Here is a 9114-nt window from a genome sequence, read left to right as displayed (position 1 = left end):
ATGTATATAATCAGGAGAACTAAAAGAATACATAGGAATTGATTTCATGTCATTCCGAGTTCTCTAAATCCATCAATCAGTTTTGATCAAAATTGATTGATGAACCTAGAGATATCGGAATGACATAAAATCAGTTCTTATGTATTAGTTTAGTTTTTTTTTATTATATTTATGCTTTTAAATATTAATTTGTTCTACTATATTGAGAGTAATGATTAATTAATTATTTTTTTAAAAAAATAATCACGGGTACAATGGTAGTAGTTCACTGAAAATAATAACATAAGTAAAAATAAAATTGAATATATGATTTGATAATTTTACAATTTTGATATGTGATTTAGATATTTCAAAAATTTTAATAGACGTTTAGTAAAAATTGATATGTGATTTAGATATTTCAAAAATTTTAATAGACGTTTAGTAAAAATGATATTTTTAAGATGAAAAATATAAATTTTTTTAGACAACCTTTTTATTTTTTTCCATGTCAAATTATATAATAGTGAAAATGTTTTTATCGTTAATGAAAGGTTGCGTTAAAATGTTAAAGCTAGGGGACAAAATGAAATATTTTCTCCATGGATAGAGAGATAGGGTCTCCTTTGTTGCTAATCGTCTTCAGCGAGTAGAACTCAAACAGAGATTTCTTCTTCTTCTTCTTCTTCTTCTTCTTCGATGCTTCTGTCCTCTTCGCCGGCGGCAGCTGCCGCTCTCAGTTTTCCGGCAATGGCGGGAATAAGCACCTTCATAGGCGGGCAGCTTCTCTTCTTCCGACCGAACAAGAATCCCCTCACTAGTACCCATCCCGCGACTGCCGTCTCTATCGTGGCCAAGGCCGCCACCCGGAGAGAGAACCTAACCGCCCGACACGAACGCATCCGCAAGAAGGTCTTTCGCTTCCCTGGCGCTGCCGCCGCTTGCGCCGCCCAGATTTGATGATCTTTTTGCTTTTTCTCGTATCAAAATGAACTCTTTAATTTTCCTGGTCGGATCGATCTTACCATTCTTCAAATTTTCACCCTTCTGTTATGTGAAAATTAAGTAATTAGGGTTCGAACAGCTAGAAGGCTCTCTACATGTTCGGTAAAATGCCTGAACGAGACAAGGAACAATTTTTGTTGCTACATTCTCTCTCTGAGAGTTCTTCTTCCCATCAGCTCTTGCTCTCACTCTACCTGAGCTCTCACACACCTTCATGACATGTGTTTGCGTATGCATTCATGCACACTCATTCATGATGAAACTGAATGTGCAACATTGTGAATACTAATCTGAATTATACCTTTGCCAGCTAGAGTTCAAGCTGAATTGTTCAATCTATGTATTTTGATTTGTTACATTTTTCTATCTTAAGATGTTTGTGCATTGCAATCTGATTTATCATGACTTTGGTACTGTAGAATAAAGTATATTTATCATTTTTTGATGTTATGTAGCTTGCTCATGTGTGCCTCTGTGGAACAGTTCTACAAACTATGCAACATTGTAAATAGTATTCTGAATTATACTTTTGCCAACTAGAGTTCAAGCTGAATTGTTAAATCTACGTATTTTGATTGTTGCATTTTGCTATCTTAAGATGTTTGTGTATTACAATCTTATTTATCAGGACTTTGATGCTGTAGAATAAAGTATATTTATCATTTTTCGATGTTATGTAGCTTGTTCATGTGTGCCTCTGCGGAACTTTTGATGGAACGAAAATAGCACAGCAAATGTTACATTTGAACTCCAATCAAGAGTTTCTTGCCACTAGACGAAACTCGATTTTGCTGGGCTGTTTTGGAAGATGTTAATAGTAGACTTTCTAGCTATAGAACTTGTAGTCTTTAGCAGATACTTCTACCTTAATGGAGCGTAACTTTGATTTAAACTTAACCAAAAGAACTGATATAGAATCAGTTTTGCTATTTTTGCTGAGTATTGTTATTGTATATGCAAACAAAATTTGTATGTTGTTGGCGATAGTTCCTCATGCTTATTTTTCCAATGACAAGCATGCTTATTTTCGAATAAGTTTGTGGTTCCTTGCACGGATTGAGGTTTCATTAAGCATATTTCATTGGCATATGCTTGTGCAGTTTATTATTTTGCAGAAGTATTTTGTAAATGCATTTGATGATCCTCGTGTCAATTGAACTCATCATGTTTCCCATGATCGTCATCAACATTCCCCCCATCCTGTCTTATTTGCCACAGCTATTTGTGTTTAGATACATTCTACTCGAATCAATTTGAAAGTATTTAACTATTCTAGTTAGAGTATGTTTGTTGCTTTTCATTTTAGCTCGTAGATGTTCATACTTTTTACTTTGTTTTTGTATTGATTGAAGAGTAAATAAATATGTGCATTATACTAATTCGCTAAAATCTTTTACTTTTTACAAATATGGAAGGTTTCTTATGGTGAATGAAGTTTAAACTTCAAAGTAGTTTGTGCATATTGTCCTACCTTTCACAAACCGAAAAATCATCATTTCATGATCATCTATAATGGGAAAATGTGTTTACATTCATGCTTTATTATGGCAAGTTATTTGAAGATTTAAGTTTTATGACTGTCATTGGTGTTTCGAATAGGAATGAGCATTCGCTCTAATGCATATAGCCGATAGTTATCCACAGTTAAAATGTGTATTTCTTAGCATTCTTTTTAATGTGTCGTGTTGTGAAGCTTCCATTCAATTTGTGCTTGTTACTGAAAGCATTTCGTCTTTGTCAGGTGAATGGTACCCCGGAGAGACCAAGGATGTGTATTTACCGCTCGAACAAGCATTTATACGTCCAAGTCATTGACGATTCCAAGATGCACACACTAGCTTCAGCTTCTACAATGCAGAAACCTATTTCGGTAGAGCATGATTACTCTTCTGGTCCAACTCTCGTAAGCCTTCGACATCCCTCTACATGATTACGGAAGTCTTATCTAGCTATTACAATCTTTCTTTTCTCGTTAACAACCTAACGCATTCAATCCACATATCAAATGCTCTCTAGAGAAAAGTCGATGTTTGAGTTGAATAGATGAAGGGGAAGACCTCACCAAGACTAGAAAGACTCGCAAGTTATATTCAAGTGATGGTAGTACCTCAAAATGATAGTAACAAGAAATGACGACCACGGTTGTGGATACATATCACTCGACTTGTGCTAATCTAAGTGTCATAATCTTGTTATCAGGAAGTGGCAAAGAAGGTGGGCGAAGTCATCGCAAAGGCTTGCTTGGAGAAGGGAATCGCCAAGGTGGCTTTCGATCGCGGTGGCTTTCCTTATCATGGACGCATAGAAGCTTTGGCTAATGCCGCGAGGGAACACGGTCTTGAGTTCTAAAAAATTGTTCTATTGATGGAATTGGAAGAACAAATATGTATAGTTTTCTTTTCAACTATAGCATGATTTCCAAGTCATTCGATGTCTAGTAGATACAAAATTGTCGTCATAAGATGATGTTATCCCTGAACTTGATGATCAAGGGTACTTCATTCCGACAAATTTCTCTGTCTTTGTCGCAGAGGCGATCATCTTGATGCATGGTCCTTGTTGGTATGAACGATGTAAGAGTTCGGTCGAGGAATCAGAATTGTGGCTCTCATTTCGACCGAGACCTTTCGTGGTCGATCTTTATATCTTCCTCTTTTTGATATTAAGAAATTCTTAGCCTTGTCCCTTTCCATGGTCCATGGGAGTTGTACCCTGAGAGTAAGAAAAATTCCTCAAATGAGGGGAAATAATTAATAATAATAATATTATTATTATTATTATTATTATTATTATTATTTAAAATTATCAGATTAAAAATAAATAAATAAAATGAAATCACCAGATTGCCATCTTAATCAAACGGGGGAGAAAATCAGTTGGCGGGCACGTGCTACGCACGTGCTCCCGTCGATCTCCCTCTGCGCCGCCTCCGCAACTTCGCCGACGGAGAGCGCGTCGTGACGGGGCGGAAGACGAGGATGGCCTCGCCGACGGCGACCACAGCCACGACGGCGGAGGTTTCGATGACGGACAGCCACTGGAAGGCGTCGTCGTCTGGATTCCAGAGAATGGAGAGCGCGAGGGCGGCCACATGGACGGAGAGCCCGGCGACCACTGCGGCGCAGAGCACGTAGAGCGACGCCGGAGGCGTCGATTGATCACCACGGAGACGGCCGCCCAGGAGGCGGAGGAGGCAGAGTAAGATGACGAGGAAGGCCGGCTCGGCGAGGTGTTGAGAGGAGACGAAGTAGGCGTGGCAGATGAGGTCGGGGTGGCGGCGGAGGACGGAGACGCGGCGGCGGAGGACGGGGGAGCGGAGGAGCTGGGAGAAGGACCAGAGGCAGGCGAAGAGAGGAAGGAGGAGGCGGACAGGCCAGAGCGGGCTGAGGAGGTCGTGGAGCCGTTGGCGGCGGCGGCAGCGGAGGAGCACGGCGGCGGAGGAGGCAGAGGAGAGGAGGAGGAGGAACGAGGCGAGGGCGACGGAGATGAGGTCTTCAGAGGAGTCAGAAGGGTCCGGAAAATCCAAAGGCATCTCCTTTACGTCCCTCGCCGGCGCCACCTCCTCCGCCGGCGATTTGACTGTTGCAGAGACCCAGTTGGAGGCGGTACACGGCTGATTATGATCCCGATGCCTTCTCCCTTGCCCTTGCCATCGTGATCGCCTTGCTCCTCTTCCTCCTCCTCCTCCTGCGCCTCCTCCGTCGTCGTGGGCTTTGAGATGCTTCCTGTTTTCTCGGGGAGGAGGAAATCGGAGGAGAAGACGCTTCCATTTTAATTGGGGGCATTAAGCCAACGGCCAATTCCAACCATCTCCATCTCCATCTCCATCTCCAGGGGAGGGGTGCGAATGAATCGAGTTGGTTCGAAAAATAAATATTTTTGAATTAAGATTTGTATAATTTCAATCCATCTTAAATTTAAATTATTTTAAATTATAATTTGATTCTCTTTAAATCAAGATTCGAATAATTCGAACTTAAATTTTGATTTATCATTTTAAATTATAATTTGATTCTGTTTAAATCAAGATTTGAATAATTTGACCTGGAATCTCATTTCAAATAAGCTCGAGTCATGGGACTATAAATGAGTTATGTAGTATTTAAATTTATTTAATAAGATATTTAACCAAGTCAAATTAAATTTAAAATAAATTAAACGGTTGAAATTATTATTCAAACTTAACTTAATCTTTTTTTACGAGCTTGAGTTTCATTGTCCAAGCTTCTCTAACTGTTTAGAAATTTTACCATTACAAACTTTTAGTGATTATTAAGTTTAATAACCTAAATTTATTTATTTACCATAAATCAACTCATAATTATTGTTCTTATTTATTGGTAATCTAACAACTATCCAATTCTCATGACCTTCCAAAAAAAATTTTCATCAACTACCAAAGTTAATTGCACACTCTTTGTTCATAAATATTAAAGAACTAAATATATTTTCCTCAAATTTATTCATTTATTCAACAAATATAAATAAACTTTTATCAAGTTAAATACAAAATTTATGAATATTTGATTCATCCACAATAAATAAATAAATAAATAAATATATATATATATATATATATATATATATATATATATATATATATATTTGGATGATTCAATACGTTTGGACCCCTAATCAGCACAAGGATGAGCCGGTCGAGCCAGATCATCTGACCAACATCGCAATACATGTAACTGCTCCCAAACAACAATACTTTTATTTTATTGTCGAAATAATCTCACTCATCGATACAATGACTAATAGAAAATGGCCATAGTTTCTCCCTAAGCAAAGTAGAATATCAATGTGATGTCACATAGATGATACAAAAGTCGAGAATACACGATACAAACTAACTCGAATCAAAAGCATGATTTCGTATCTAAACTGCTCTTCTGAGTTTGCAAGATTACCAATCGAAGAAACCAGGGCCAGCTTTCGAAAGTAACTCTTTCCCGGCATCTTGTCCCATTGCCACCATGTCGTCGAGAGCATATAGTCCTCTTCTCGATGTCTCTAGCACTGATGGTTAACAAAATTATGGTCGATTCACAAGTAATAAAACAAATGAACTGATAGATCTTGAATTCATAAAGTTACCCCTTTTCCCATCAGGCGAAGCAACCAAACACTGTAGAACACAATATCCGTCAGCATTGCGATGAGCATAGCCAGCAATGGGCGTACGGCAAGACCCATCAAGTGTCTCAAGAAATGCCCTTTCACAAGCAACAGCTAACCGAGTATCATCGTGGTTCAGTGAAGCTATGTAATTAGCCTGATTCACAGGCAAATGCATTGCATAAAGCATGTTCATAGGAAAGAAAAATTACATCTCCGCTACTAATGGAGGTAAGCCGGTTACAAAATGTTGATTAAGCAAGATCAAGGGAAAGTTCTATTGATTACCATACGACTCACCATTTTATCATCATTGCTTCTACAACCAATTCCAATAGCACCTTGGGCAATTGCCGGAAGCATATCTTCGATAGAGAGTATTGCAGTGACCTTGTCAGTCATATTCAATCGTTTCAGCCCTGCCAATGCTAACAACGTTGCTTGAACTTCACCATCATTGAGTTTTTTCAATCGGGTCTGGACGTTCCCTCTGAAGTTAACTACCTGCCATTTTTTTTAGCGAATGTGTAAATCTCTGTGATCAATCACATACATGTTCTACCATCACACGAAGCCATAGAGAGACTCATGAATTTACATGTACCTATTTCATAGTAGGCCATGCATTGCTTTCTTTGAATACTTCTGCTTATTTTTTAATCGAATATTTGCACGATTATGCTTACACGTCGATCTAGAGCATTTAATGAAGTGAAACCATAAAGCACACTGAAGAAGGAAGACGAAAACCTATACCATTGTCATGTTGACTGGCTAAATGTTAATAAAGCACCAAGAAAACCTAGTTCCTACTAATAAGCATTTACCGAGCTCTACAAATGCAAAAAAAAAGCTTTTATCTGGAGCAAAATGGGATCCTTACGATACCTTAAGTGATGGATATCTGTATAAGATTTGAGACTGTCGCCGGAGGGAAGCTGTTCCAACAACACTCCCAGCAGGTAACTCCGAGAGAGAACTTGAAGATAAGGAAATGAATGCATCCCTTACGTCTTCTCGGGGAAGGTTGCAGGGCAAGATCGTGCCTTGTGGAAGATAAGTAGGAACATCCTTCATTGAATGAACTGCGATGTCAATTCTACCTTCCAATAGTGCCTCGTCTATCTCTTTAGTAAATAGACCCTTGCCACCAATGTCGGCCAGAGGTTGATTGAGTATTTTGTCGCCGGTCGTCTTAATAATTACTATGTCAATAGCTCCATCCTCAGCAAGCTCTGAGTGTGTTGACATCAGTTTATCCCGTGTCTCGTACGCCTGGGCAAGTGCCAGTGGACTGTCCTACATGCCAATGACAACCGATAAAAATCAGCTCAAAAAACAAAAGTATTTCCACCTTCAGAGATTACTCACTTGCAACATCTAGAGGATCAATATAGGGTCATTAAGAAATCAGGAAGTTGAAGAACTACTATAAACTGAGTAACAATCGAAAAAAGACAATGCACTAGATGTTGGCATTATTTACAAGCATAGTTACCTAAAAGGAACCAATTATATTCCAACTTACAATTTGTTCCCCATCTTTAAAACATCACAAAGTCAACCTATGATAATTCAAACAATTTTGGTCAAATCTCACTTTACCGTCTAATAGAACCATTAAATGGCTATCGTATTCATTTTACATAAGCATAATTGTAGACACATCATCAAACCATATAAACATGACACAAAGCTTTTGCAGAGAACTTATATTGATTGAAAGCAAGCTTTTGTAGGAACAAACATACATGCCATCTTAAAAGCATCTCAACCAAGTTTAACCACAAAATCAAGCCACCAAATCCAATAAAAATGTTTTAGTTAACTGCACGACAAAGGACAAACTACAAGTTGATCAGGCCTTTATTAGGTAATAGATCTATGATTCAGTTTGAACTAAAACTAGAGATATCAAGCACCAACATCCTCAGCGAACAAGAGAAAATCAAGGTAGCATCAAAATTAGAACCCAAACTAGCATCAAATCTCATTTTCTCCTTTTGCTCCACTAATTCAAACTCGCATTGTTTGAATCCCACTGAAATGAAACTTTTGGGGTTTGACCCTTTGTTCAGAAGCACAAATATCAGTTATCAAGATGCTTGAAGACCAATGTTACTAAGAGCAACAGATGTTATCAGCCTAGCAATTTCATCTGGACCAAGAGAAATCTGCAATGGGATTTCACCTACGTCAGAATGAGAAGAATATAGTGAATTGTGCTGTCTCGAAACTACACATTTGGAGTAGAAAACACAACGAACCGCGAAGGAAACAAAGAGGAGGGGCAAATCCTAAAACAAAACGCTAAAAAACCCTACTTTTAACGAGAAAACTAAGATCGATTATAACTTTCGCTCGAGTTAAGATCATTGGGGAAAAAAGGCTTCACCTTCCGCGGGTGCCAATCCTCAGAAGGGCGACCTGAGCCTTCGCCTCCTGCTCCACCACCACGGCTGCCCTCACGACTAAGGCCCGCCTCCCAAGGGAGGAAGCCGGGCGTCTTCCAGGGCAGAACACGGCAGGGGCAGCGGCGAAAGGGTGAAGCGCGGTGACAGTCATGGCGGCGGGCGCCTTCGAATGCCGCAATCCGAGAGGGAAGCAGGAATGGGAGTAGGATCGGATAGAGTTGGAGCCCATCGTGGATTAGGTGGAGGTTTGGGTTTGGGGAGAAGATGATGAGGTAGATCAGATGGATGTTGGGATACGTTTACTAGGGAGGAGAGGAGAGGAGAGGAGAGGAGATTATTAATGAAAAGCATGCTGTAAGCTTTAAATTAGGCCCGGCCCAATAAAAGTCTTAATTTGGGCCTAATAAATTTATCGTCTAAAAATAAAATTGATAGGATATTTTGGGGAAAAAATACGTTCGGCAAATTAGGAATCAGGTAGAAAAGTTTTTAAAATATCTATATCTAGTTTTAAAATTATCTAATTTTATTTCTATCCATCTGAATTCATTGTTATAATGTAGTAATTGATTCATACACGATTCATCAAGACAAG

The 9114-nt window shown here is 39.0% G+C and overlaps 2 protein-coding genes across 3 annotated transcripts; one reads left to right on the top strand and one right to left on the bottom strand.

Moving 5' to 3' along the window:
* Nucleotides 1-546: 546 nt before the first annotated feature.
* LOC122025705 (50S ribosomal protein L18, chloroplastic-like) lies at nucleotides 547-3410 on the top strand. The gene is made up of 3 exons (XM_042584549.1): nucleotides 547-891; nucleotides 2726-2887; nucleotides 3184-3410. Exons 1-3 carry the CDS (start codon nucleotides 679-681, stop codon nucleotides 3331-3333), a joined length of 525 nt encoding a protein of 174 aa, XP_042440483.1. The 5' UTR covers nucleotides 547-678; the 3' UTR covers nucleotides 3334-3410.
* A 2269-nt stretch (nucleotides 3411-5679) lies between these two features.
* LOC122024807 (porphobilinogen deaminase, chloroplastic-like) lies at nucleotides 5680-8802 on the bottom strand. 2 transcript variants are annotated; one of them, XM_042583516.1, is made up of 5 exons: nucleotides 8501-8802; nucleotides 6994-7399; nucleotides 6406-6609; nucleotides 6085-6262; nucleotides 5680-6006 (listed from the first exon to the last, which is right to left on the bottom strand). In XM_042583516.1, the coding sequence occupies exons 1-5, from the start codon at nucleotides 8746-8748 to the stop codon at nucleotides 5894-5896; spliced, it is 1149 nt and encodes a 382-aa protein (XP_042439450.1). In that variant the 5' UTR covers nucleotides 8749-8802; the 3' UTR covers nucleotides 5680-5893. The 2 variants fall into 2 exon arrangements, with proteins under 2 accessions (XP_042439450.1, XP_042439451.1); XM_042583517.1 differs by having other exon boundaries at nucleotides 6994-7404; nucleotides 8501-8629.
* Between the last annotated feature and the right edge of the window lie 312 nt (nucleotides 8803-9114).

This window comes from Zingiber officinale, chromosome 9B, assembly GCF_018446385.1.
Source record: "Zingiber officinale cultivar Zhangliang chromosome 9B, Zo_v1.1, whole genome shotgun sequence".
In the NCBI taxonomy this organism is placed as follows: Eukaryota; Viridiplantae; Streptophyta; class Magnoliopsida; order Zingiberales; family Zingiberaceae; genus Zingiber; species Zingiber officinale.
The sequence above is the reverse complement of the archived record's forward strand: the minus strand, read 5'-3'. Positions and strand labels throughout refer to the sequence as shown.

What these genes read in the sequence shown, in the direction of transcription:
- LOC122025705 (XM_042584549.1), top strand. Translation starts at nt 679, where the DNA reads ATGCTTCTGTCCTCTTCGCCGGCGGCAGCTGCCGCTCTCAGTTTTCCG. An exon ending in ACGAACGCATCCGCAAGAAG is followed by an intron (nt 892 to 2,725) that starts GTCTTTCGCTTC and finishes CGTCTTTGTCAG; the next exon opens with GTGAATGGTACCCCGGAGAG. An exon ending in ACTCTTCTGGTCCAACTCTC is followed by an intron (nt 2,888 to 3,183) that starts GTAAGCCTTCGA and finishes TCTTGTTATCAG; the next exon opens with GAAGTGGCAAAGAAGGTGGG.
- LOC122024807 (XM_042583516.1), bottom strand. Translation starts at nt 8,748, where the DNA reads ATGGGCTCCAACTCTATCCGATCCTACTCCCATTCCTGCTTCCCTCTC. An exon ending in GAAGCAATGATGATAAAATG is followed by an intron (nt 6,263 to 6,405) that starts GTGAGTCGTATG and finishes CCTGTGAATCAG; the next exon opens with GCTAATTACATAGCTTCACT. An exon ending in TTCGCCTGATGGGAAAAGGG is followed by an intron (nt 6,007 to 6,084) that starts GTAACTTTATGA and finishes GTTAACCATCAG; the next exon opens with TGCTAGAGACATCGAGAAGA.